The sequence below is a fragment of the Primulina huaijiensis genome, chromosome 11 (genome assembly GCF_012295235.1).
Source record: "Primulina huaijiensis isolate GDHJ02 chromosome 11, ASM1229523v2, whole genome shotgun sequence".
Taxonomy (NCBI): Eukaryota; Viridiplantae; Streptophyta; class Magnoliopsida; order Lamiales; family Gesneriaceae; genus Primulina; species Primulina huaijiensis.
In genome coordinates this window covers 22,593,511-22,620,880 of record NC_133316.1, presented here as the reverse complement: position 1 = coordinate 22,620,880, position 27,370 = coordinate 22,593,511, and the positions used below count along the sequence as shown (strand labels likewise).

The 27,370-nt window shown below is 36.4% G+C and overlaps 4 protein-coding genes across 6 annotated transcripts; 3 read left to right on the top strand and 1 right to left on the bottom strand.

The window, feature by feature from the left end:
• Positions 1-5,275: 5,275 nt before the first annotated feature.
• On the top strand, positions 5,276-7,370 carry LOC140988925 (CBS domain-containing protein CBSX5-like). Its single transcript, XM_073458021.1, has 2 exons — positions 5,276-5,701; positions 6,152-7,370. The coding sequence occupies exons 1-2, from the start codon at positions 5,370-5,372 to the stop codon at positions 7,035-7,037; spliced, it is 1,218 nt and encodes a 405-aa protein (XP_073314122.1). The 5' UTR covers positions 5,276-5,369; the 3' UTR covers positions 7,038-7,370.
• Positions 7,371-7,909: 539 nt separating this feature from the next.
• LOC140987996 (ultraviolet-B receptor UVR8) lies at positions 7,910-12,047 on the bottom strand. The gene is made up of 6 exons (XM_073456822.1): positions 11,165-12,047; positions 10,484-10,693; positions 9,503-9,607; positions 8,728-9,096; positions 8,522-8,629; positions 7,910-8,436 (listed from the first exon to the last, which is right to left on the bottom strand). The coding sequence occupies exons 1-6, from the start codon at positions 11,501-11,503 to the stop codon at positions 8,101-8,103; spliced, it is 1,467 nt and encodes a 488-aa protein (XP_073312923.1). The 5' UTR covers positions 11,504-12,047; the 3' UTR covers positions 7,910-8,100.
• Positions 12,048-13,219: 1,172 nt separating this feature from the next.
• LOC140988202 (uncharacterized) lies at positions 13,220-15,282 on the top strand. Of its 2 annotated transcripts, none has more exons than XM_073457184.1 (4): positions 13,220-13,498; positions 14,067-14,117; positions 14,774-14,825; positions 15,003-15,282. In XM_073457184.1, the coding sequence occupies exons 1-4, from the start codon at positions 13,388-13,390 to the stop codon at positions 15,068-15,070; spliced, it is 282 nt and encodes a 93-aa protein (XP_073313285.1). In that variant the 5' UTR covers positions 13,220-13,387; the 3' UTR covers positions 15,071-15,282. The 2 variants fall into 2 exon arrangements, with proteins under 2 accessions (XP_073313285.1, XP_073313283.1); XM_073457182.1 differs by having other exon boundaries at positions 14,977-15,282.
• Positions 15,283-19,002: 3,720 nt separating this feature from the next.
• LOC140987930 (MLO-like protein 11) lies at positions 19,003-25,874 on the top strand. 2 transcript variants are annotated; one of them, XM_073456694.1, is made up of 15 exons: positions 19,003-19,820; positions 20,132-20,189; positions 20,284-20,483; positions 20,743-20,859; positions 21,134-21,194; positions 21,581-21,672; positions 21,941-22,015; positions 23,459-23,544; positions 23,958-24,007; positions 24,285-24,325; positions 24,484-24,654; positions 24,760-24,795; positions 24,974-25,041; positions 25,129-25,189; positions 25,262-25,874. In XM_073456694.1, exons 2-15 carry the CDS (start codon positions 20,180-20,182, stop codon positions 25,637-25,639), a joined length of 1,446 nt encoding a protein of 481 aa, XP_073312795.1. In that variant the 5' UTR covers positions 19,003-19,820; positions 20,132-20,179; the 3' UTR covers positions 25,640-25,874. The 2 variants fall into 2 exon arrangements, with proteins under 2 accessions (XP_073312795.1, XP_073312794.1); XM_073456693.1 differs by having other exon boundaries at positions 19,005-19,825.
• The last annotated feature ends 1,496 nt before the right edge of the window (positions 25,875-27,370 follow it).

The following is a 27,370-nucleotide window of genomic DNA, read 5'->3' as shown; positions in this document are numbered from 1 at the left end:
GTAAATAATAGAATAAATTAAACTTCGTAAGATTTAAAACAACACACACCGATTTTGTAGAGATAAATAAAAGAAATCAAAACTGAAGTATGTAATATGTTACAGTTTTTTTCATATATATTTATCTATTCCTAAGATGTTTCGAGGTTTATTGTGCATGATTTTTTTCAAGATACAATAGTGATATTTGTAATAACTTAGCACAAAATATGCTACAGACGAAATGACAGTATCTGAATTTTATTACGATTTGGAATAAACAACAATAACAAAAGTTGAAAGAAGAATGGAGAATCAGAGGAAATGTATATAAGTTTGGATAGCAACAAGGCGAGTTCAGTCAAAACCCGAGACCAGTTCCACCTCACACTAGACCCACCCCCGCCCGTTCCGTAAACCCGACGAATCTAATCCAACTGAGATCCGTTTGGACCCGTCAAAATAATATANAAAAAATTCAACATTACATACACAATATTTGTATGTGTTCATGCATTTTCTAAGTTAATGTCATTTGAGCTATTTTAAATTGTTTTTTTGAAATTTAATTGATATTATTAAGGTGGTTAGTTACGCACTTTCAATATTAATGTTAGTGAATTTCAAATAAACTCAATGTAAATATCATTATTTGAAATACACGACTCAAATTCTACCTCGAAATCAAATTAATCCATCAAATACAACCTAAAATATTGCAAATATATTTGATAAATTTTGAAATTTTAATGTACACATGATTGTGTGTTTTTTTTAATATATATACTTAAATGATTCTTGAATATACTTTGTTTGGCCGTAATACATAATAAATTATAATTTATAGATGTAGTATACGATTTTGGTTTGATCATTTGTATATGAGCCCATCATTAAATAAAATAATATTATTATTTATATTTTATAAATCTAAATATTTGAAATAAACAACTACGAAAATCATAGCGCGGCAGTGGATGGATAAGCCTGAATTCAATCGACGCAATACTATATAATTTTCATGACTCAATTTATTTCGGCAATGTGAATATACATGGCATGTCTTCATATATTAAATTTAAAATTCATACTCCTAAAAGTTCGATTTATGTGGAGAAAAAGAAATCAGAAGGATAACATCATGCACGTGGTATACTGTGTCATAATTGTATTTTTTTTAAAAAAAATACTTAATATTTTTTTAAAAAAATTAAAACATAATAAAACCAAAATGAAAATTTTATATAAGACATAGCAGAAACTTTTAAATAAAGAGAAAAAACGAAATCTTAACCGGGCACTAGCTAATCCCAAAATAAAAAAGAAAAATATCTGGATTAAGACAGATGAACTTCAATTTAAAAGATACAAATCCAGCAGATTAAGTAGGAATACTACAGCCTGGTTGTGAACAAATATCACTAATTACTCGCAACTTTAACTGTAAAATGCAAACCTCCTTCTGGCTTCTGTGTGACTATTGAAAAACTAGCAAGGTATCTTTGAATCGGATCTGTGACAGCCGATTCGATCGGTCTTCAAAAACAGACACAATTAGAGTCAAAAGATGGGAACATTATTATTGTCATATTTTGTTCAACTATGGTGTCTGATCGAATCTTTTTTGCATATATCGCTGCAATTACCTCTTTATAACGATTTTTTGTTTAATGTCTGAAAACTTATGTCGGTCAAATCGTTAGTTCATAGTTGAGAGACTTGTGATTCTATCGAAATTACTGATAAACAAAAATAAATCATAATAAATAATTTACAATTATAATATAATCAATATTAAAATAAATTAAACTTCGTATAGTATAATATTTGAACAAATGCATATCGATCTTACAAAAATAAAATTAAAAGAAAACGAAACTAAATCGATGTCTGTAATATGTTATTTTCCTTAAAAATATTTATCCCTTCTTATGATGCTGTGAGGTTCACCGTAGATGATTGTTTCACGGGATACAACAGTGATATCTGCAAAAACATAGCACAAAGTCATTCTTACAGACGAACTGGACAGAACATGAACTTTATCAGGATTTAAAATAAATAGCAATGGCTGGAGACCAGAGAAGAAGAAAGTTCTGTCAAGTTATTTATTTGAAATCCCCCTTTTTTTAAAAGAATTAATGATTCCATAATTATCAAAAAAATGTTTTAGATGCAAAAATGGGAAAAAAAAGATTCCATGCTATTGGAAGAAAGTACAATATATACTTGCTACAGCTTTAATGTCACATGGAACCTCTCTATTTTTCTAGACATATGCCATTCTACACATTACATGTTATCAATTACTGCAGTTCACACAGATTATTAATCAGGAGCTCTTCAAACAAAAATGAATGAATGAAAGAATTGAAATCTAGGCCATTTACGTTTGCTGCTCGCCTAAATTAAATCTGCTCGATTATCTTTTGTTCTATTGATATCAATAACGTGAATTTTTTTTCCTTTTGACGAGTCCTTGACCCAATGGTTAATGTTGAAGTTATGAGATTTGTTGATATGAGGTATGAGTCAAGTTGATTGCATGTAGTTTTCTTAATTTTTTTTAGGCAGATTTAGTTGTTTCTTTGTACTTTCTTTGTTCGAGACAAGCAAGTCTTGGGTCCACACTCAATTAACGTTGGTATTGTAGGTAGCAGTTAAATTAAATGTTTCTCGTTGTGAACAATATCATGTTTGTACTGAAAAAATAACGTGAATTTTCAAATAAATCTGCTATAATCATATTTTACTCGGTTTTCAACTTCAAAAATGTTCGGCAATTTTCGTTCTTTCGAAACAAACCACAAAAAAGTGGCACTCTATCTTTATACAGTCCCAGCAATAATTGCTGGCTCGATTGAGGAGAAGGTGGAGTGGGAGGGGGAAAGAGAATTGATAAATTGCTTATAAAACTGAGTAGCGTGTGTGATTTGGCTTTTTTTTTTTTTTTTTTTTTTTTTTTTTTTTTTTTTNCCAAAACAATTATTGCCGATAAAATATAATAATATTGGGTGTGATATAATTTAAATGCCATGGTTTGTGGATTCAATGGGACTCGATAAATTTTATATAAAATTAATATAATCAAATTAGTAATTTTGTGTGTACTTGACAAAATGTCTCATGCCCATGCGTAAACAATATCGGTTCATGGCCCTCCAATGGGATTTTCGCGGTCACCTTGATGGCTGAAAAAGCTGCTAATATATATATATATATATAGACACACACCATTACAAAAATACTAAAATGTATCTTAATTGAACACAAAAAATTAAAACAATCAATGATGATGATCGGGTGAATCGGGTAAGAGTTTGGTGAGCAATAACACCGGATCGGATTGATGAGCTGGAGATGGTTTGCCCGGACATCTGGGACTGCACTTTCAAAGGAGAAAAACCTTAATGGGTCTCGGAAGATTCTCCGGCGCGATAACTCCGACGCTTAAGTTAGTGAAGGGTTTTTTAGAAAGAATCTTGTAATAAATATTGTAAGCAATATGTAAGTGAATGAATCTTTAAATGCTAAGGAAACCTGGAATTTATAGAAAGAAAGTCAATGATGATCTTGTTTTCAGTGCTTGCTTACTAATCATGGCAAGATGGTCGCACATACTCTGTTTTCTGACACCGATTACTCTGACAATCTAGACTGTAACCTGATTTGACAACGATGATTATCGAGTTGAGGTATCCCATACCTATGCACTTGAGTGCACTACTTTTATCGAGGTACTCGGATAGGGAGATATCATCCGGATTCTGCCCGAAAGCCCGGGCTACCTTAGTCCAAAGAAACGATGCTCCAGGCCTCTGCTTGCCCGGTCTCTTATACGAAGTTACTCGAAGCTTTCCATGACCCAAACTATTCATCTATTGTCTTGGATTATCCGCGACTCGGGTTTATCCAAGGTATCGATCAACTAAAAATAATTTACATAAGAATTAATAGTAATATAAAAATAAATGAAAGTAACTAGAATCATAAAAAGTTTCCATGACTATAACAATCAATAATGAGGGGGCAGCTCCTACTCCCAACCCATCCCCTTCATATTACAAGTTGGCTCCATCACTGACTGTTTTAACCAGAAATTTTGGTCATTTTCCAATATGAACACTAAGGTATAACAAATAATCGGTTAATAACTTATCAGACAATGACAAATAAGAGTAAAAATCGAAAAAGAATTAGATTAAGAAGATTTGGCAGCAAAATTCATTTATACGTTGAGAGAGAACATAATCTTATCATAATTTACCATTTCAAAACAGATCGTATGGATTACTAATATAACATAGAAAAAGACAAACCTGTAGACACCACTCGATCTGTAGCTTCTCGCCGTTGTTACAGCTCTACAGGGGTGTGTCCGATTATCAAATAAAAAAAAGTATAGTTTTAGTTCTTATTTATTATTATTTTTATTTTGGTATAAACATGCAAATAACGGACGGATAGATAATTCAACAGCATCTATTCGAAGTTAGACAAAAACTTGTGTGAGACGGTTTCACGGGTCATATTTTGTGAGACATATATCTTATTTGGGTCATCCATGAAAAAGTATTACTTTTTATGCTAAGAGTATTACTTTTTATTGTGAATATCTGTAAGGTTGACCGGTCTCACAGATAAAAATTCGTGAGATCGTCTCACAAGAGACATACTCTTCGAGTTAATATTATCACCCCACCATATAAATTTACATCTCCTTAAACGTTTTGCATGTCCAACCGATTTATTCACGGCACTCACATATGTAACCAACTAGTTAATATATGCATTTAAACTCTCTTGCATCTCAAAAAAATTATAGTACTACATTTTGATGTTATACTTTATATTGATAAAGCTGATGTTTTTCGTCTTAATTAGCCGAAACAATTTAAAACATGTATCAGGATGGAATGATATAGTATAAACTACTTCAAATTAATAAATATGTTCATACCATGAAGTGTCTTTCATTTTCTTGCTTCAGAGATTCAGACTACACATTTTCTTCGATGTTTTGACTTTCGAGGTAATTTGGTCTTTAAAGTTTCAGCCTGTTACATGTTTTTATTGTTAAATTAAATATCTTACATTAACTAAATCGAATTAAGTATTATATTATACATTTAGTAATAATAAATAATAATAATAAAATCAACGGGTCAAACGTTAACAGTACATTAAATCCTGTAGTTTAGTAATTAATTTTACATTGGACGGAAGAGGGCGGATGCAAACAAAACTACGATACAGTGCTTTACTTAGGTGTATAAAAATGCGAGTCTATCCCAATTTCCCTTCCCTGCCTGCTTCCTACTAATCACGTTTTCTGTTGAATATTGAAACCTGTGGAGATATTTTTTGGTCTCCGATTTATTTGGTCTTGCATGGCAGTTCGTTTGTTGGGTTATGAGGTGCTTGATCTGTGCCTTGGAAAGCCGCCGCTCCGCTCCCTCTCCGCTGGCTCTACCGTCTCCGACGCGCTCACCGTCTTAAAGACCTCGGGGGACAACTTCATAAGCGTCTGGAGTTGCGACCACCGTTCGAATAAGAGAAATCTGGAGTGCGTTTGTGTGGGGAAAGTGTGCATGGTGGATATAGTATGCTATCTTTGTAAGGAAGATAATCTGTGTTCGCCGGGTTTGGCTTTGAAATCTCCGGTGTCCGTCTTGCTGTCAAAAGATCAGGGCTCGGTGAAGCACGTGGAACCTTCTTCCAGGTAATTTATTCATGTCTAATAATGACATCTATGTCTCTCTCTCATGTTTTTTTACCAGCTAAATTTATTGGCATCCGAGTCATTTGTCGGGGGTGGATTCCGTTATGGAATGTTGTTTTCTTAAATTCTGTGGCTTTTTTGCTAAAGCTTTTTGCGTGGGGAAGCTACCAAAATTGACCCCTTCATTATATGTTCCGAGACAATGATAATCTGGCCGTGTTTTTGTGAATAGATCCAGTTTCACCTAATTAATGGGTTTTGCTGTTATGGGTTCGGTAGGTGGCAAGAGTGAAGCTTTAATGGAGAAAATTGTAGTCTTGATGCATTTGCTCTGTTTCTAATCTGTTTTTGTCATATGTACTCTATAGTTTTCCAAATGGATAGACGTTCCCAGTGTTTTTGGTCAAATTATCCAGGTAATTGAAATGTTTTTTGCTATTATTTTTGCAGTCTACTTGATACCATCGATCTGATACTCCAAGGTGCTCAGAATCTTGTGGTCCCTATAGAGAGCAACGCCACAACCTATTCATCGAAGAGAAAGCAGCTCCAGAAATTATCACCATTACCAATCTGTGCAACAAGTCACAACGGCCAAGAATTCTGCTGGTTAACACAAGAAGACGTGATCCGGTTCCTCCTCAGTTCAATTGGCCTATTCTCTCCCATTCCCACCCTCTCCATCGACAGCCTCGGTATTATAACCCACGAATTCTTGGCCGTAAACTACCATTCCCCTGCCTCATCGGCAATGGGGGCCATTTCCCAATCCTTGCTTGAACAAACCTCGGTGGCAGTACTCGACGATGATGGGATCTTGATTGGCGAATTATCGCCCTTCACCCTTACCAGCTGTGATGAGACTGTGGCGGCAGCCATTACAACCCTCTCGGCCGGTGAACTCATGTCATACATCGACTGTGGCGGCCCACCGGAGGAAGTCCTGAGGGTTGTGCAGGCGAGGTTGAAGGAGAGAAAACTCGAGGCCATGCTCGAAGAAATCATGACTGATTCTGATAGTGTTAATTTCTTTAGTTCATCTTCATCCGATGAGGAACTACACTCCCCCACCACGACATTGTCGAGGTTGTGCCGGTATAGCAGGTCTAGCAGCTATTCAGCCCGCAGGTCTAGCAGCTATTCAGCCCGGATGGTAAGACGGGCTGAGGCGATCGTGTGCCATCCAGGAAGTTCTTTGGTTGCAGTGATGATCCAGGCTATCGCACATCGGGTGAATTACGTCTGGGTGATTGAAGATGACTGTAGCGTTGTTGGGATTGTGACATTCGCCAACATGTTGAAGATCTTTCGCCAGAATTTTGATTCTACGATATGACCAGAGATCCAAATTTAGTTTCAGTTTCACCCCTAAACTATGGTATGAAATATAATATGTGGGATTGGGGCTGATCGGGAGGCGCATATTGTGAATATGAGCTCACGATTTTAAGTTTTGTGTAGTGTTTCTTGAGTTGGACCTGAGTTCTACAGGTTTTGAACCCGGATGGTAGTTTGAGTCGGTATTTGTCTTTGTTTTCAATGATTTTTAAGATAAAAAGTTGAAGCTATTCTAACTTTTTGTCGCGGTTATGGAACAAATCATACTTTTGACAGATTCGATTATCTTTGTGTTTGGTATTAATAAATGTTAAGCTTTCGTTTGCTTGGATGATCTGCTTTTGTTAATAGAATTATTATTAATTTCTGACTGAAAATAATATTTTTAGTAATGTCGCCTTGTCTGGTAAAATATTATGCATACGATTATCGAGCAGTAGCCCTCCAAAATATAATAAGCCAGTTAAGCCTACCCCAGTTGACCCAACTCATAGATTCATAATCACATCTTATTGGTGCCTATATACACCTCGTTTCGTGTTCATTTTGCCAATATCCGACGGCAACATAGACGTTATAACAGCCGTTTGTAAGAACTATTAAGTATTAGATGAGATTTACAGTGTTTTATCCTGACTTTTGCACTCTCGGTTGAGCCAAGGCTTTACATGTAATTTGTTTCAACGTATCGAACAAGAAAAGGCATGCAATACCCATATAAATTTAAAAAAAAAAATAGTTCAACCATTGTAGCGATCTTTAATTCTTGAACTTTAACCTCTGCATCGTCAAATTTCAAATTGGAAAAAACTCATTTGGTCAGGATATGCTATTACATTTGAGATTATGGCTTCCACAAGATGCTAGTCCTTGACTTCAATGGCGCATGGCTCTACAATTATTCAAGACCACCAAATAAACAATGCACACTAGGTCAATTACATGTTGTCATTACACGGGCAAAGCAAACCTGGTACTTCACTAAACAAATGAAACATTTTAAAAATATGAGATAATAGACACGTACAAATATAGATTTCGTAAAACAAAGTCTACAATCATCATCCGGTTCCTTCATGTGTACTGTTAGTTGTTTTGTCAAGAAAGATTTCAGTTGCTTCAAGGCATCCTCTGATGGTGTCATGCCCAAGCTGCGCTCTTTCATTATCTCCGAATCCTAAAGCCTGTCCCTGGCTAGTGATTAAAACGGTATGGTACAAACCTGTGCTAACTTGTAGGATATGGTGCTGTCTCAAGCTGTCCAGAACTCGAGGCCTCAGTACTTTTTCAGAAACGCCCATGTCTGGAAAGCCGAGGCTTCCAAAACCAGTCCAACCAAAGCCATAGACAGCTCCATCGTCCACAAGAACAAAAGTTTTCCTCTTACCAGCACATACCTGGAAAACATAGGAAAGTGGCGATAAAAAAAACTATTCCATATTTTCCAGTCATTCAAAAAACGGAAACAATTTTTTAGCAGACCTGCACGGCAAGGCGGCTTTTGAGGCTGTTAAGGAGTTGCGGAGTTGTCTTATCAATCTCATCCCCATGTCCAAGTGCGCCACAATAACCTTTGCCCCAAGTATGTACCTGTAACCACCAATTAGCATATGACATTATCATCTTAATCTGTGTGAAATATGCTGAATTCTAAAGGTATATTTCTTCCAACTAGTGTAGGGTCATACGAATCCATTTGAATCAAGAGCCACCACATGCTCATCACCAGCTGACACGCGAACAATGTGTATGTTCTTCCTCTTGAATGACTGGACTGCACGAGGTTGAAGCTCATTGTGCTGCTCTCCATGACCAAGGCAGAAATTTGTACCAGATCCAAAAGAGAAAAGCGTTCCGTCATCAGTTATGGCGAGAGAATAACTCGGACCAGCAGCGATATGAACTATAGAGGCGACACACTGAAGGAGTTCAATCTTTCGGGGGGAAGGTGTATCCTGTGTATCGCCGTGACCGAGTTGACCATGATTATTGATTCCACATGTATATACATGGCCATGTCTTGTAAGAAACATAGTGAAGCTGAGCCCAGTAACCACCTATAAATATTCATTTTACAATTACGGGATATGCATAAAAAATAAGAAAACATAATAGCAGAAATTTGGTATTTCAAGAGCATCTTTATCGTCCAGTCACAAGCATCTTGTTAGCACAAAGGGTGCACACGGGGATTAAGTCAATAGTGGCGATTCTCCCTGCTCGCCCCAAGGAGTAAGTCGCCTCTTCCGCGCTGCGGTCTTTGGAATGGGCGAACCAAGCAATTGAGTAAACATCAATTAGGTCTTACCGGCCAATATGCATCCTTGAAGAAGTTAAATTTTTGAATCTATGGAAAGTACAGAAGGGAGATGATGGCTAAATAGAACTTGGTTCATTCAAAACTGCTCAAGCTAGGAAAATATTTACAAGGCAGCAAACAAAGGAATTAGTAAAATTGTGTACCTGCTTGCAAGGAATGCCCTTTAATGCTTCCACAAGCCTTGGCCTGAATATGGAGCGGCCCCTACGGCCACAACAAAAAGATGAATTATCCCCACATGTGAAAACCTGCAGTAGCCAACCAGAAATCTAGATTAAACACAAATTATGCCACAAAAATGGTGCATTAACGTGTGGACTTATTCTATTATGTGAATGTCTTTAAAATCTTATAAGAAGAATGCCAACTGGAGGTGTAGTATGAGTCAAGTTGACACAACTTGAGCTTAAGATTTCTCAAATCAAGCTCAAGCTTCATTTCAGCTATTTGTAAGCTTGTGAACTCACCTGCAAACTCGAAATTATGATTTAAAATATTTTCAATTTTTTAAAATATAAAATGAAAATTAATCTTTTCAGTAAATTATTATATAAAAACATAATTATTAATTTTAGACATAAAGATCTGATCAACCAGTCTATTGAAGCAATCATGAATTCAAATTTGTGAGTTGAAATTCCACAACCGTTACTTGTTTACAATGCTGCCAGCACCTATAGGTACATGTCAGAGCCGTCGAAACTAAATCAAAGAATGACTGTTACCAATTAAAAATAGAAAAAATGACATTTTACATACATTCATACGACCACAAGAAAAATGAAGGGATTCACATTCACACACAACCAACTTGAACCACAGCCGTCATTAAAAAACAAGCTCGCTTACTAAATGCTGGCAAGCACAAAAAGCGTCAATAGGAAGTGAAATTTATTTAGAATAAAAATGTGAGTAAATCATTTTTTCTCCTGGAACTATGTAATAGGGAAAAAAGGTTCTATGATCAACACAAAAAAGAAAGTATAATCATTAGCAGCCAGCAAATGTACTTGATTTCAAGGGTATTATTATCATGTAATCATCTAAAAATTATGACAACATGATCGCACATAAAGAAGCAGAAACATGATTGATCAGCAGGAGGAGATGAGTTCATGACAAACCTCTCCAGACTGTGTAACAAAGGCTGCGTGATTGTGGGAGGCTGAGACTTGAATCACTTGAGCCGGACATGGGAAACTTATTTGCCTAAAGGCTACACATTGTTTTGTTTCTGAACCATGACCAAGGACACCACATAAACTGGAACCACAAGAGTATACACCCAAGTCGTTGATAAGTAAAGTGTGATATCTTCCGCTCTTGATCTGCATCTGCTGAGGACTTTGAATTAGCACAACACAAACAAAGTGATAGCAGACGTACTAAAAGGCCAGTCCCATTTCAATGTGGACATGAGAAATAAAAGGAGAATGAAGTTTGAACTTCCAACAGGATAACTTTCAAACATTTCTCTCATTTAAAATGGACGTTAAAGCTCAAATAGTTTAAGCACGCAAAGTGAATCGAGCAGTTTTTGTAAACATTCTAGCTGAACTTTTTGTAATGACAAGTGTCCGTATACTAAAGCAAAGTGTATGCAAAAAGTAAAGGGAAAAAAAAATACATTCTGTTTCCGCTTCCAATTTCTATTTTCAACCCTTCAATATTCAATAAAACATTAGCAGCAAGAACCGATGGTGTGGTAGAGAAACTACTGAATTACCACAATCACTGAATCAACAACTCCAAGAGTTCTGAAAGGGCAATGCCTCGAGATAATTCGGGAATCAAGAAAAAGGTACCTTGCCTGCGGACGTCTGAACCATGTAAGTAGACTGTTCGACGGACTGCAAGAACCTCAACGTTAGCTTCCAATTCCCGCCACATCGATTAAACAACTCATCCCGAGCTCTATCCCGCATTGAAACATACATGGGGTTTGTCTCACAAAGCCTGAAGGCCGCAAAATCCACTAAAGATCGAAACTTTTGAGGAAATAGTCCGTGACATGAGCAAAATGTCCGGGACGTCAGCTCCAAACACACTAAATCTGCCGCGCTTAACCGACCAGATGCCAATATTTCGAGAATCAAGTGGACTGGCAAGTCATCCATAGAAATCGATTTCATCTGATCCCCCATTTTGGCCAAAAATGAAAACAAAAAACACGAAATCAACAGGTTTTTGAAAGATAATTCAAAAAAGTAGCAGGGACATCAAATTTTTAACCGGAAGCGGAGACAGTACAAACAATTGACGAAGAAGCTATATAAGTGATAGAAGTTGGATGAAATTGAGTATAGAAATTGGGGTTTAGATGAGTAAATCAACGATGGTTTGTAGTTTGAATTAGAGTAAATCATCAGATGAAGTAACCGGAGCTTATCACTAACGAAGAACAATAGATTGGAATCAAAATCGAAACCAGAAAAATAAAATTGAAGATTTACCCCGATCTGAACCGGGAAAAAATGAAAAGCCCAAGTGGATGATTAATTGAAAAATTGAGGAACATGGAACATACAGAAAATGGGGATGACTCCTTAATCATCAAGTAACCCAACAGATAGAGCCGCCATACGTCACACTTTGCATGAAATATGGCAGTGTAGATTATAATGAACACTAATTGGGTAAAGCCAACAGGATTCTAAAATCAATTTAAGAATTATGATGGCTTAGTCTCTCAAGTTTGGAACGAGTTTCATTTGTAACACAACTTTTCCCAGCTTTAAAAAATACTCCAACCCAAAGAAGAGGGCTTGATCAAAAAAAATTTGACTAAGTCCATTTCCAAAACCATCCTCCAAGGGCCTAATAACACATGAAGTAAAATAAAATTATCTACCTATTGGGCCACATAACCACCTGAAAAATTGAGCTAATTGGCTTATACAGAATTTAAAAGACATGAAACTCTTTAAAAATATTAATAAATTTTAAAAACCAAGACACATTTACCTCTCCGTTAGGAGGTTTTTATGCACGAGATTTTGATGCAATTAGCCCCTAAAAAAATTTACATAATGATTTTAAAAAAGTGTTTTTTTAACGTACGACAATATTACGATATCATTCTTATAAGTTCATAAAAGAGTGTTCGGTAGAAAGGGTTGAACCGGTTTCAGCCCAATAGGTCAAGATGAATTCTATTGATGTAATGACCCGACAATAGTATGTTTAAAATATATATTAAAAAATATCGGTTTATATACGATATTAAAATACATATTTAAATTTTATAGCACATAAAAATTGGAATAAAATACACCGGATCGAATTTCTAACTTCGGAAAAAAAATATAAACACATCTTAATATATATATATATATATAGATATATATCTCTCACACACACTACACCTATAAACACACACGGATCCTCTCGAACTTTCTGCCCAAAATCTTCAAACCACCGACGCCACTTTGACCGTCGATTGTGACCGCACCGATGATCGAAAAATTAAATTAAATATATATTTGGAAAATCCATGACGAGAGCTATCCATTGATATCAGTGAAATCGTGACTTCTGAAAACCCGTCGGAAAACGCCGTCTATTTCACCGCTGAAATTGCCGTCTTCCTTCGCTCAAAAGTAAAAATTGATTGAGGGGTTTTGTTACTTATGTCGTAAGCTTTCTTTTGATACCACTTTTATAAATTTTCGAGAACCCCCTGTTTTTCTGCATAATTCCAGTTATCTTCTCCGACGAGTTTGCCGTCTGTTACCGATTAGCTTCGGTTTAGGCTCGATTTTAGCCCCTGTTATTTGAAGTACGTATCGGTGCGAATTATTGTCTATGTAAATTTAATTCATTTCCAACTCAAATATTGTATCAAGCTTTTGTAATTTGATTTTATGTATCAAGCTTTTGTATTTTATTTGAAGTTGGAGTTTTTGAAACGGTTCGAATAAAATAAACTATTAACATTTAATTTTGTTAAGTTGTAAGAAAGTTTATGAAGTTTCGGGATGCTTTACAGGTTGTCATAGTGTTTTGCAATTTGTGCCATGAAATAATCCATGGGCCAAGATAGAGAAGAAATAGAAGAGGAAGAAGAGTATGTACTGCTTGACTTGGACAGCGTTTCAGCCGACATTAATATTCCACAGGATGCCCCATATGTTCTTTTTGTATGATCGCTACCTTCTTCTTTTGTCTATGTTCTGCTAGTTTAGTGCTTGAAGTTTTATGCAGCAGCCTATTCCAATTTGTTATTTTTTTAATGAAATCTAAAGTGGAATTGTAATATTTTGGACAAACACTCAATCTTTCGTTTAGCTGTTCCGCAACCTAATAAAAGAAATTGATAACGGAAAAAGGTGAATACAAATTTGAACTTGGTGTCTTCATTGCTTCACTCACTATTTTGTGTACCTCCTCTTTTTCAAAGGCGCGCATTTGGGTGCTATTGCGAAGTGCGATGTTTCATGGAAATTGGATTTGGGAGTATATCTGTAGAATATTGATTCTTAAGACGTAATTGTTATCATCAACCATGCAACATAAACAACGTTTGGAGAAAAAATTTCTCATATGTTTTGTTAAGGTTTTTGTTTTTGTTACTCCGACCTTGTGTTATGAGCATCAAATTCACGAATAATAACATGATTATTGCACTTTCTTTCTTTCTTTATTTATTTTGTTATTCTTTCTTTATTTCATACTATTCATAATTTTACTTTCGAACAAATAATGCAGGGTCTGGATACGCTCAACCCTATTCTGATTATCGATAACAAAATTAAGTTGGTGAGTGAGAAAGACTTGAAAAAATATATATTGCGTTAGTGGGCTTCAAAATAAAGTGCCTCTTTCTCGTTTAATTTTTTCCTTTTCATGAGTGAGTTTTAGTGTTGATTTCATTCTGCTTATTTTGTTAGGGAAAAATTGTGAAAGGTAACTAATTCTAAAAGCTTACCTTCAAAGGACCAGTATTCTTAATGCATTGCCATTTCAGAAATATATCTTAATGAGCAAACTTTTGTATGTTTTTAATTTTCTGCAACTGTTTTTGAAAGTTTGTTTGACAGAATGATCTTTGTTAAGAGGTTATGTTATATAAGCTGTAAGCATTCTGGAACCTGTGGCTACCTTTTACCCTGATTTAAGCTGGAAGGTTTCATTATCTTTGTTGCCCGTTGATACTCGAATTTACTGGTATTAGATGATTACCTCAGTGGACGATACTATCTTTTTTGTCAATCCACTTCCTGAGATGTCTCGTTTGACAGATTTATACAATTTTACCTAGCTGAAGCAAGTTGCTTTGAATCAAGCTAACTGCAGCATAAAACATAACGGGGGCATGCACATTATTTAAAATTATCTGGAACCTACCACAATTAGACTAATGAAGGTTACATCTGCTTCTTAAACTTAATTCATTTTTGTTTGAGTGCCACCAGATTGGAGTATATGAAGAAACAATAGGGACCTGCATCATCTTCGATGAAAGTGGTGAGTTTCATTTACATTTCTTTGAGTTTTGATGGGTCATGTAGTGGAGCAGTTGTCTTTCGTATCATTTCTGATGTCAGTCTTAAAGACTCATAAGTTGGTTAGTGAAACTTTTATCATTTACTTTGCCATAAGCATTTTGTTGATGCAGAAGTGGCACCTATTGCTCATCAACAGGCGGGGACATCCGAAACGAACCTTTTGTCCAGCAGACGCTTAATGGATCCCAAGCAAACCCCAGCTAAGCAAGTCAATCCATTGGCAAGTCTTCACAAGGTTCTTAAGTTCAGATTATTTTTGGATGCTGACAATGAAAATGGAGAAGATGTGGATGCAAACACTCTGTCTTGATGTACTAAACATCAATTTGACCTTTATCATTTATTTGAAGACATGATATCGGTCATTTTTCACCTTAAAATTTAAGGGGTGTATATATTGGTAACTTTCTATTTAACCAATATCCATAATTTCTAAATTTTGATGTTTAAGATCATATGTCAAATTCAAAAAATGGACTTCCAAAACATATTTACACGCCGAAACACAAAAATTGAACCAAAATTACATAACTATATAAGTTGTAGGCAAAGTAATATTCTAGGCATGCTATTACGTTTTTGTTCTTGTAAATTCTTATGGCAATTCGCCCATTTATCGTTTGGTTATCCGTATGAATTATGTACCACACCCGGTGAAAACACATTTTGGACGATTACACAATGATGTATAATATGGTGATATTTGAGAAAATGAACCTTGTCAACGATTTTTTTTAAAATAACATATTCAAGTGTATTTGAAAAATATCACAAAAAGTCAATTTTTTAATATAATACTGGGTTTAAATAACAAATAACCATTAATATTGGGTCTGTCAACAACAATGAACTGTGAACATTTCTTACCATGTGGGATATCCTTTCTCGATTATCAAAGGACATGTGGACTTAATTAATACCCTGGTTAGACTTTGTGCTTGGTAGCCGCCTAAACATAAGCAAATTATTAGCTAGTGTAGCCATGCATGTGCATTGAATCCATCGTTGGTTGGGCTTTGATTTTGCGGGTAAAATGAAGCTATCATGAATTGTGGAGCAATGAGCACCTTAATTTTAACAACATGCCACTGGTCAATTCACTCACATCATAACATAATAGGGTGGTTCCGGAATTTGAAGATCGTAGTAAAATAATATAAAATCAAATCTTATGAATTAGATTCGATTTCCTTTTCTAAATCCCTTTTGCCTATCAAAGAATTAACTCACCTATCCGGATCACAATGTGATTTTTTTAAATAGAAATTTCAAGTCTTTTTACGGTGAGGAATCAACCTTCCGCTTGGTATTATGCGCAATATCCACCGAAAATGCCAAAAAGGACCTTGCTTGTTGAAGAAAGTAAAGGGACACTTTGGATCTAACTATGTTGTTTTCACTAAGTTAAATAAGCAATTCTAATCTAAATAATTTTTTGAAATCAGTGCATTGTTGTATGGAGACATGCTTGATAGTCTAGGGGTGAAACGTGGAATCTTCCATTTTGAAAATAGAATAAACTTGTATCAAATTTGTATTAAGGAAAAAACTCGGGTGAAATTGTCTCACGGGTCGTATTTTATGAGACGTATATCTTATTTGGGTTATCCATAAAAAAATATATTACTTTTTATTGTGAATATTGGTAAGGTTGACCGTTCTCACAGATAAAGATTCGTGAGACCGTCTTACAGAAGACCAACTATTGTACCAAAGATGTTTACAAATCTAGTGACATTAGGTTTCGTTTACTAATTATTTTAGGTTAAATATAAAATTATATGATAAATAATTAAAAAAAAACTAATTATGTCTAGTCATGTGATATGGTCCCTACGATTTTTCGTTAAATTTGTCACCACATTTGTTTTGACGGTTAAACTCTTGTCACCACTCTTTTCTTTTCTTAATCGTGATTTTGGTCAAAATTTTGAAGATGGCGAAACTTGTGGTTCGATTTTATTGGTTATCGAGATTTTTGATAAAACTTCATAACCACCCCGGCTTGATATGATACGAATATGTGATATATTAATTTTTTTAAAACCAGGATACAATATGGTTTGATCTAGGCTTATCAAGAAAATTTCCGAACATTTTTCCATATTTAGAAAATCATAGAAGGCTTTATAGTATATTATTTTATTTTCAATAGATTGGAAAAATAGACCGAGATAACTTCTAGTGTTTGTGAATTCACCCTTGATTGAATCACTCTTCTTTTATGCTCACTTGTTCAGGAACATATCGTTTGAGGACAACTAAAATAAAATATAAATTATTTTCAAGTACGTAACATATTGGACTTTCATCACATCTGATGCGATCCGGGTGAAATGGACGAGCCGGGTCGGGTACTCCACCGGATCTGCTATCAATATAATGAAGAGGATAAGAATAAGGAGATATATCTCCGCAATAAGGCTTCGGCTGTAACCTGCACACAATGAGATGAACTCGTGAATGGGCGCTGGAGGGGAGCCCGGCGTAACCAAGTGATGGTTATGATATTGGTGTAAGAGTGTAGACAATAAAATGAATGAATCTAAATGTAAAGGGAGAACCTGGTATTTATAGTAGGAGAAGTAATGATGACCTCGTTCTTCGTGCTACCTACTAATTATAGAAGGACGGCTACATTCTGACATGTCAAATCATACACTAGTCACATCCCGCCTTTCTGACTTTGTCAACCACTTGGATTAGTGTCAGAGATAGGACGGTCGTCCACATCCAATTCTGCTAGTGTACTCGAGTGCGGTGCTCATATCGAGGTGGTCCGGTTAGAATGCCTACCGGGGGCTTATATAAGAGCCCGGGCGTCTGGTTGCCCGGGGAGTAGAGCCCGGGCTTGCACCTGCCCGGCTTCAGAAGAATCCATCCTGCACATTGACCCTGATTTGGGAATCCATAATGACCCGGGCTCTTACAAGGGTATCATGATGCGATCTGGGTGAAATGGACGAGCCGGGTCGGGTGCTCCACTGGATCTGCTATCAATATAATGAAGGGAATAAGAATAAGGAGATATATCTCCGCAATATGGCTTCAGCTGTAACCTGCACACAAGGAGATGAACTCGTGAATGGGAGCCGGAGGGGAGTCCGGCGTGGCCACTCCGATGCTTAAGTCATTGAATGACTCCCTTCCGGCGCCCATTCACGAGTTCATCTCTTTGTGTGCTGGTTACAGTTGAAGCCATATTGCGGAGATATATCTCCTTATTCTTATTCCCTTCATTATATTGATAGCAGATCCGGTGGAGCACCCGACCCGGCTCGTCCATTTCACCCGGAATCACATCAACATCATTCGGGAGAAACATTTCATGCATAGAAAATGATGTCAACAATCAAAAAAGAATTTTTGTACAAAAATTATCATACATGTATATACATATATTGTTGTGTCATGAAAATCACATATCTGCACAATAATATGATATTGTTCACTTTGGATTTAAGTCCACATGAAGTTGCTTTTAAAATTTACCAAAAAAACCTTATACTGATAAGATATCTTCCGACTTATAAACAAACTATCTTCATCATATATTTCTTATGTATTATTTTAGTTGCATTCCCAACAATATCAACAGCATGAAAACAAAAATTTAGAGGAAGATAGCGATTTGATATATCATGAGCCGAGAATATTGACATTTAAAAATTACAAGTGACTTTGTTTCCATATCTTTATTCCCCCATGGACGCCGAAATTAGGTGGAAAAGGGTAAGGAAAGTAAACTTTACCCTGTTTTCTTTTCCTCCCAAGTTATTTTCGTCCCCAAAAGTAAAACTAATATTTTGGAATTAGCATAAAAGAATTACCATATAATTTTAATCATTTGAAAAATATATGTTTTCTCATCATTTTATACATCTCACTGTCATTACTTTCGGTTACCTTTGTATGTTTTCTAAAGTATTCTATAATTTTAAATAATTAACACGGTATTTAGTTTTTTTTTTAAAATCTAAATAAATAAAAAAGTTAGACATGTAATACAGTCTATTATAACGTATTAATGGACATAGTAGGTCCAGCCACCTTTATTGTGCCACTCCCAATTGGTGGGAAATGTGACAGAAACCTCTGCCGGTGGAGGTTCAATCCGTGTTATTTAATGGACGGGAGGGAAAATTAGATTAATCATGGACAATTATAAATAAAATAATAAATGAACCTGTTCCGTTCCAGCTCATTGTACCGAGACGACAGAGATCGGAGATTTGCTGCTTTTTATTAGCTACAAAAACACTACGTGGAGGAAAGTTCCTATCTTTTTCTTCTCCAATCCTGCGTGACCGTGTCGAAACTCGAAAGGGAGAAGAATAATAAATGGGTTTCTCGTTTCACTTGGAGAGCTGAAATTCATTGATTCTTTGCTGGCAAGAACAAATCTTTCTTGGTGTTTGTTATTGACCATTCTAGAAGTTGAACCCAGAGCACACCCATTCTCTTGCAACGTGGAAGTGCAGTTGAGACTTTATATTTTTCGGATCTGAAAAAAGGTGTAATCTTGGAAGTCAGTTCTTGGCAACAGCAGGACGTTATTTATTCCAAACAAGCAGACCTACTACTGGGGGCAGGGTACAAGGAGATTAGACCGACTTGCACTTTTTATACCCTTTTGGTGTTCATGGGATCCTTTATGTAGTAATGGATGCTACGCGGGTTATCATTGTAGTTACGCGGCAGAGTGTTGATATTTTAGCTTTTACGTCAGACGGGTTGTGATAATCTTGTGGAAGGAATTGATTGCGGGAGTTCTTTGAGGCTTTAGAGCTTGAAGTTCGGTTACTTAGATTGTCTGGATCCAAACCAGTAGGAATGTCCGAAAATACCGCGGAGCTGAGGTCACTCGCCTTGACTCCGACTTGGTCTGTTGCTACTGTATTGACCATATTTGTCGCTGTTTCGCTGCTTGTGGAGCGCTCCATTCATTGGCTGGGTAATGTGAGTTGCATTCATCTCTTCTCTTTGAATCCACCAAATTTGTACTTGTTTCAAAAAATTTCTTTGAAGCACTAGTTTCAAATTTGAGTTTTTATGTTCGGATGAAACTCAGACGAACTTATCGAGTCGTTTTTCAGAAAATGCTTTTAGATTTCAGGAGTATCTGATTAAGAACAATTTTCTACGCTGGCTATCATTAAATTGCCTTTTTAGGATGCAATAGTTTGATAACTTTGGTCAAAATTAAGTGGTTTTGAATTAAATTTGTCAGCTTTTGTAAGAGCTTTTGTTTTCCTGTGATTTCAGTGGTTGAAGAAAACTGATAGGAAACCTTTGCTTGCTGCTGTGGAGAAAATGAAGGAAGGTGATGCCAAATTTTTCGTGTATTTTGAAACTAAATGCTGTTGCAAACCTTTTCCTGGCTTCTAACTCCGAGCTTGTTTTGAAACCTGCTACAGAGTTGATGCTTCTTGGATTCATATCTCTCCTACTAACAGCAACTTCAAGCATTATATCTAATATATGCATACCATCAAAGTTCTATGATGGGGTATTCGCCCCCTGCACCAGGCATGAAGTCGGCGAGGAAAGGGAGAATAATCGCTTAAAGGAGGGCAGATTTCTGATTACCGGTCTTAACAGGAACACCTGCCGAGAGGCAAGTCAGTTCTTGAGAAGCAATTGTGTTTGCTTTGGTCATCTGAGACTCCCACAATGGATAAATCAACTATGTTTCATTGTTTATCATCACAATTATATGGTCCTTATGTATTGGTCCTTGCAAAGTAGAGCTTTTCTTATCTAGTGATCCAACAATTTAGTCATATGCTCCTTTGTTTTCCTTTCTGAGTTCATATGTGATATACTTTCCGCATTTCAGAAAAACCTAAGTTTATTGGGTTTGACTTGTCTTACAGAATTACGAGCCATTTGTTTCGTATGAAGGTCTCGAGCAACTCCACCGATTCATCTTTGTTATGGCAGTTACACATATATCTTACAGCTGCTTGACTATGTTGCTGGCAATTGTAAAGGTAGTATATTGAATTTCCAGATTACTCATCTACATACTACTCATAGTTGTTTAAGGCAGCCAATCTAGTCTTGTTTTAACTGAAACATGCTATCTTCTATATTTATCTTTCAATTTATTCTATCATCTCAACTTTTGGAATTGTCAGGGCCCTGATTGGTAATTATGCTTGGTTTGGAATCGCATGAGTTCAAGTTTCTGATTTTAGTACCTTTCGCCTTAAATTTTTCTCTGTTCATAGGTTTTAATATGTAGGTGCTCATTATTCATGCCAGATTCACAGCTGGAGAGCATGGGAGAATGAGGCTCGCATGGACAGATATAATACATTAAGCGGTAATCTAGAGCAGTTTGTTTAGTCCTCCGACATATTCATTGCTTCCTTTCCCATTGTGATCACTATATCTTAAACGAATTGAGGATATCTTTGCAAGGTGAAAGAACTACCCCTTTATTAGCATACACTAGCAATGGATATGGAAAATTTCGAAAATTCTTACATTACTCATGAGTAAAATTCTACTAATAGTTGAGATGAGAAATTCTAACAATGAATTTCTTCACGTGCATCTGTCACTCTCTCCTGGCACTAGTTATTACCTCGGTATAGTGAGCATCAAGTGTCAGCAGTATACTATAGGATCAAAACAGTGAAGTTCCGTTCTATTAATTAGAAATTTGGAAGAAATTAAGACTGATCTGCGTAAATTTCTTGTTTGCAGAAATCACGACCCTGACAATGCGTAGGCAATCAACCTTCGTCAGAGTCCATACATCAAATCCTATGGACAGGAATAGATTCCTTGTTTGGGTGGTAGGTGCACTTGTCTGCTGCTTCTCTCTTCTTTAGTTTATGTTCGTAAATATATTAATTCTTCTTCTTATGTGGTATGTCTATTTAAATAATTGCATCATTGCACATTTCTGTGTGACCAACAATCCCAAATGGCAGTGTGCAATGGTTTTTTTTCTTTTGGTTTCATTCGGTTTTGTTCCTCTCTCATATTTAGCTAAGAAGGATGCTTGATTAGAAACTAACACCACTTTGTTCTGATTGAGATTAAAATGGCTTGAATGTCCAGACTTGTTTCTTCCGTCAGTTTGGGAGGTCAGTGGTCCGTGCAGATTACCTTTCACTTCGCCAGGGATTCTTTGCGGTATGTAAAAGTCAGAGCAAATGGTGAACAAGGCCACTTCTTTATCCTATTTTTTTAACGTAATGACTCGTAATTTAAGATTTTGATCATTGTTTGCTTTGAGAATAATTTTTCACAAGGTACCTCCACAATGTCAGCACTAAATCAGGGCTATTTGTTGCAAAAGAATCTTAACTCTTTAGGCAATGAAACTGTTTCCAGAAACTATCAGTTTTCTCTCTCGAATTTAATTATTGATTTCACTTATTACTTTTTAGACATTTAGAATGAGATTCAATATGAAGATCACAAACTGTAGAAAGTTATTATACTCTATATAATCTGTTTCACGTGTTTTATCTTTTCAAACCTTGCAATGGTTCATGTCACCTTGTCAGTTGTATGTAGTAATGGCTCACATAATGATGTGAATCCTCATACGCAAGAAAGGCAAACAGGATTAATTGGAATCGCGCCCTCAATTCAATAACGAATAAAGATCCGTGTCGTAATGTCTCGATCTTTTGAATCAAGTAATGTGTGATATTCACCTCTAAGCTACGAAAAGCCTAGCAACAAATATTTACGAAGATAACAATCGATCTCAAACGAATTTTCAAAGAACTCGTCTTTGACAACCCACGTTAAGAACAATCGACAAACGCCACAAAGTATAAACTTTGATAAGTTTGATTTTGAACAAAGCAAAGAGCTTTTTTGTTGTTTGAGAGAAAACTAAGGATAAACCAATTCTATATTCGATAATGTGAATGATCTTCAAATTTTCATCCAAATATTGTTTACATAATAGAAGATACTCAAAAAATAAGTTCCCAAATTAACTAAGACTCTAAATTAGGTTAAAATCTAATTTTCCGCAGGCAGCGTGCTGCGGCGCTGAAGTTTCGGCAGATTCAGCGCTGCGGCGCTAGTTTTAGCGCCTAGGCAAGTGCTCCTCTTTAGCGCTGCGGTGCTTCTTCCTTGGCATTGGTCCATCAACTTTGCACACTTGAATAACGTTCATATGACCTCCAAACTCGCTCCCATACATCACAACTCCGTCGAGGCTTGGAACCTTGCTTGCAAGCTCTTTTCGATTGTTTATTAGTCCATGCAATGCTTCCTTGAATCTCTTCATTCGCCCTCTCGTGATTGGTCCCTCCGACAACTCTAAAAGGTCCCACGTCTTCCTTGGAGCTTGACCTTCCTTGAACGCATCACATAATATTTTTCGCGATAGTCATTTATATGATTCTTACATTGATTTGAATATGATTCTTACATTGATTTGAATATGTGATGTACATGTCTTTTCTTCTTTTTTCATCTCCTCTGGATTTTTGACATGATATGTATTGATCAAATTTATTTATTTATTAATTGCAAAATATTCTGTCTTCCTATAAGAATCAGTTCATAATAACATTTCTGTTTACGTCTGCTCATTCTTTTAAATTATGGCAGAATCACAACCTTCCGTCAACATATGATTTTCACAGCTATATGATTCGCTCCATGGAAGAAGAATTTCAACGGATTGTTGGTGTCAGGTAAGAAAGAATGTCACGTAGAAGCTTATTATTTACGTTTCTGGTTTTTTGATGTTCTTGTACTTCTAAAGAAAACTCATAAGGCAAAATTTCTTTATTGCTATTTGATTAGAATGCAAAAAAAATAACAGTCCATGTGTCTTGTTCGGCAATGATCTCTTTCATATTTAGTGCTGTAAATCATGGATCTGTCTACTGTAAATGATTGTTATGAAGGTGACCTGCTGTTAGTTTCTCCATTCTAATCATTATGTTGCAAAATGGTCATAAATTGGTAGATTTTTTGAAAACAGGTCGTGTAGTATAGCTATCTTGATCTATGTAGGCACTCCATTACGTGAATCCAGTTTTTCCTGATCTGTATGGTTTTCTATGGGAACTTTGTGACATTCTTTTATGGTTATTATTTACAGCGCTCCGCTATGGGGATTCGTTGTAGCGTTTATGCTTTTCAATATAAAAGGTAAGTGAATCGAAAGCTACTATATTTTTTTATCTCTCCTTTGTTTGGCCAATTTCAAAATGTGTAACTCAAATCCGAATCACCACCTCCCTCACCAGTCAGGCTTCCATGTTGGCTCTTATTTTTGGCTAACGATCGGAGCTTATGCTCTTATGGTGGATGACTTAATGATAGCTTGCACTTTGCGTTCTTACATTTGCTCCTTTTATATGGTCTAAAATTCGATGAGAAGGGATGGACAGGCTAATTTGTGTTAAGTTATCTTTTTGAATTGCAGGGTCTAATCTCTATTTCTGGATTGCACTAATTCCTGTGACAGTAAGTTCTTCTAACTGGAAGTTGAAACTTATATCAGTTTTCATATTTTATGTGGTTCATTTCTTGAGGATATTGTGATTTCTTTAATCTTGCCATGCACAGCAAGAGAGGAACTGCTCTTTTGCCATCATTATTACATGATTTGTCACGTTTTGCAGCTTGTTCTTCTTGTGGGCACTAAACTGCAACATGTTATAGCAACCCTGGCACTGGAGAGTGCAGGAATAAGTGGGAGTTTTTCCGGTCTTAAGTTCAAACTCAGAGATGAATTGTTTTGGTTCAATAAGCCAGAATTGTTGTTGTCCTTGATTCATTTTATCTTATTCCAGGTTGGCCAGTAAAATTGAAATCATGGAACAATAATTTTGATGTTCTTCAAAATTTTCGTGATACATATCCTCATGGTGATACTAACCATTCTATGATACTTGCAGAATGCATTTGAGCTGGCTTCCTTTTTTTGGTTCTGGGTACTCTTTCTTCCATTATGTTGCTTTGCTTCCTTCGTATACAATTTAAATTAACTTGGAAACAGTACGTTTAAAATGCTAAGTTAAAGTTATAACACTAGAAGCCTGTGGAATGTTTTGTTCTTTTTTGTCAACCAGATGAATGTTAGTTCTCTTATATCTGTACCGTCGAACGCAGTGGCAATTTGGATACAATTCATGCTTCATAAAGAACCACTTGCTTGTTTATATCCGTCTCTTCGTGGGGTATGCATATATTTTTAAGTTGTTACGACATATTTAACCTTCTATTATTACCTTTCACGAGTCTCAGAGTTTAGCTTCTGTCGTCAGGTTTTCCGGACAGTTTTTGTGCAGCTACAGCACCTTACCACTCTATGCACTTGTTACTCAGGTATTCTGCATATTAAACAATCATAGAAAAATTGAACATTGTGTAAACATCACGGTATGTTTTATTTCTTAGATGGGAACAAACTACAAAGCAGCCTTGATTCCAAAAAGAATAAGAGAAACAATCCATGGATGGGGAAGGGAAGCTAGGAGAAGGAGAAGGCATGGCCATTTCACTGACGATTCCACTGTGCACACAGACACGAGCACAGTAGCATCAGTTGAGGAAGACGATAATCACTTGCCAGATAGTCCTATATTTGCTCCCGAAAAAGGTGCAGAAATAGAGTTGCAACCTCATGCTGTCATTAGCATTGATTTGCCATTTACTGACCAGAGTTCTAGTCAGATCGGTACTCCTTTCTTTCGGCCCTCAGCTTCAGTTTCTTCCCCTTCTTCTTTAAGAATTTTGCCAGAAATGATACCAAGGTCTTCTTCAATGCCACGATAAAGCAATGGATAGGAAATTTCAGAATCAGATATATTGTAATATTCATGTAGATGAATGAATGGCTTGCGTTTTTGCATCTTTATTCTTAAATACCAGTCAGAGAAGCTTAAACAGATAGGCAAGATAGATTGTAAAATATTTTATATAATGATTTCAAGAAATCTATATTCTTTTATTTCAACATATAATTGTATCACTTTATTTCGTAACCATACATGAAAATGGCTGTTGTACCCAGTATTATTTCTCCGTATAACCTCACCGCTATACAGAGTTTACAGTTTAGTTCATGGACAAGAGTTTACAGTTCAGTTCATGGACTCAGTTCTTGGAAATATCTTCCTGCGTTTGGCCATCCGAGCCTGGTTGTTCTGCCTGATTCTTACCATCTAGTTCGGTCATCTGTTCGAGCTCTCTCTCTTTGTCTGAATGATTGGGCTTTGAATCATCGTCGGCATTCAATTTGGGCTCGCTATGAATTTCATCATTTTCAGTTTTCTTCATGTAGGTTTTGTGTTCATCGTGACTGTCTTGTGGTCTTGGTGGGGCCTGCGAGTGGGGCATTTCTGGGCTCGATAGGGAGTTGTCCCAGTTATGCTGCCTGACTTGTGGCTTTGGTGGGGCCTGCCAGTTAGCCCAATGTTGCGCAGCAACTTTTTGTTGTCCATAACCGGACGAGCACCCGACGGGGCAACAATTTGAAACTGGTGGGCAAGAAACTGGGCAACAAGAAGGAGGCGGGGGATCGTAGCAGCCGCCCTGATAATTTCCACCACCACCACAGGCGTAGCCGCAACCACAACCTCCATTGCCACCACAGTAGCCACCACCAAATTCACCACCACAACCAAAGTTCCCACACCCGCCACAATAGCCGCCGCCACCGCCACCACCACCGCCACCACCACCACCACCACCAAAATTTCCACACCCGCCACAACCTTCATTTCCTCCACAATTAACACCTCCACCACCACCACCTCCACCTCCACCTCCAGAACCATGACTACCTTTGCCGCCAGATTGCCACTTGGAGTCACCTAAGCTGGAAATACCACCGGTGCTCTGTGTAGCCTGGAAATTAGAAGGTGCAAAGTTTGGCTTTTCAACATCTGTAGAGTCAGTAAGTACCCTACGAGCAGAGCAGAAGCTCAAGCATAACAAAACCAAGAATCCCAAATGTGCAAAACCCATAGCTGTTGCCATTTAAGAAATATTTCTTAAATTTTCTTATCGATGATATGAAAACATATGCAACGAGCTTTATATAGTGTTAGAAAACTAGCCATTTTAGTTACCAAGCAGTACGAAATTTCAGCAGTCTTTTGGGTTAGCACTCTCCATCCTCTTCCGACTTCTTGAAGCACTTAAAACTCGTGATCGTTGCATGGATAGTGGTAGTTATAATTTTGTACTACAATAATTTATTAATTGCAGAGTTCTATTTCTGTCCCCCCATTTTTCCAAATGTTATCCCGGTTTAAACGCAAAGAAATGAAATTTCTGCTCCAGATTTTATTTATTAGAGGTCAATGAATTTTAATATTTTGAAGTTTGAACGGATATATATATACCAAAGTGTAAATTATGTAATAATAAACATTTAAGGGGGACAACAAACTGTAAATAAAATAAAAAATGCTAGCCTTTACTATTTTTAAATTTTTTTTTTCAGGAACGTATACTTCTTTATTATTAATTAAATTGGAGTGTAATATAATAATCACTTTT

Bases quoted from the DNA above. Each gene is read 5' to 3' on its own strand.
- LOC140988925 (XM_073458021.1), top strand. From the start codon at position 5,370: ATGGCAGTTCGTTTGTTGGGTTATGAGGTGCTTGATCTGTGCCTTGGA. The intron at 5,702-6,151 runs GTAATTTATTCA...TTATTTTTGCAG, and splicing joins CACGTGGAACCTTCTTCCAG to TCTACTTGATACCATCGATC.
- LOC140987996 (XM_073456822.1), bottom strand. From the start codon at position 11,503: ATGGGGGATCAGATGAAATCGATTTCTATGGATGACTTGCCAGTCCAC. The intron at 10,694-11,164 runs GTACCTTTTTCT...AGTCCTCAGCAG, and splicing joins TTCAGACGTCCGCAGGCAAG to ATGCAGATCAAGAGCGGAAG. The intron at 9,608-10,483 runs GTTTGTCATGAA...TGGCTACTGCAG, and splicing joins TTGTTACACAGTCTGGAGAG to GTTTTCACATGTGGGGATAA.
- LOC140988202 (XM_073457182.1), top strand. From the start codon at position 13,388: ATGGGCCAAGATAGAGAAGAAATAGAAGAGGAAGAAGAGTATGTACTG. The intron at 14,118-14,773 runs GTGAGTGAGAAA...GAGTGCCACCAG, and splicing joins TCGATAACAAAATTAAGTTG to ATTGGAGTATATGAAGAAAC. The intron at 14,826-14,976 runs GTGAGTTTCATT...TTGTTGATGCAG, and splicing joins CATCATCTTCGATGAAAGTG to AAGTGGCACCTATTGCTCAT.
- LOC140987930 (XM_073456693.1), top strand. From the start codon at position 19,700: ATGTCCGAAAATACCGCGGAGCTGAGGTCACTCGCCTTGACTCCGACT. The intron at 19,826-20,131 runs GTGAGTTGCATT...CTGTGATTTCAG, and splicing joins CCATTCATTGGCTGGGTAAT to TGGTTGAAGAAAACTGATAG. The intron at 25,190-25,261 runs GTATTCTGCATA...TTTATTTCTTAG, and splicing joins TCTATGCACTTGTTACTCAG to ATGGGAACAAACTACAAAGC.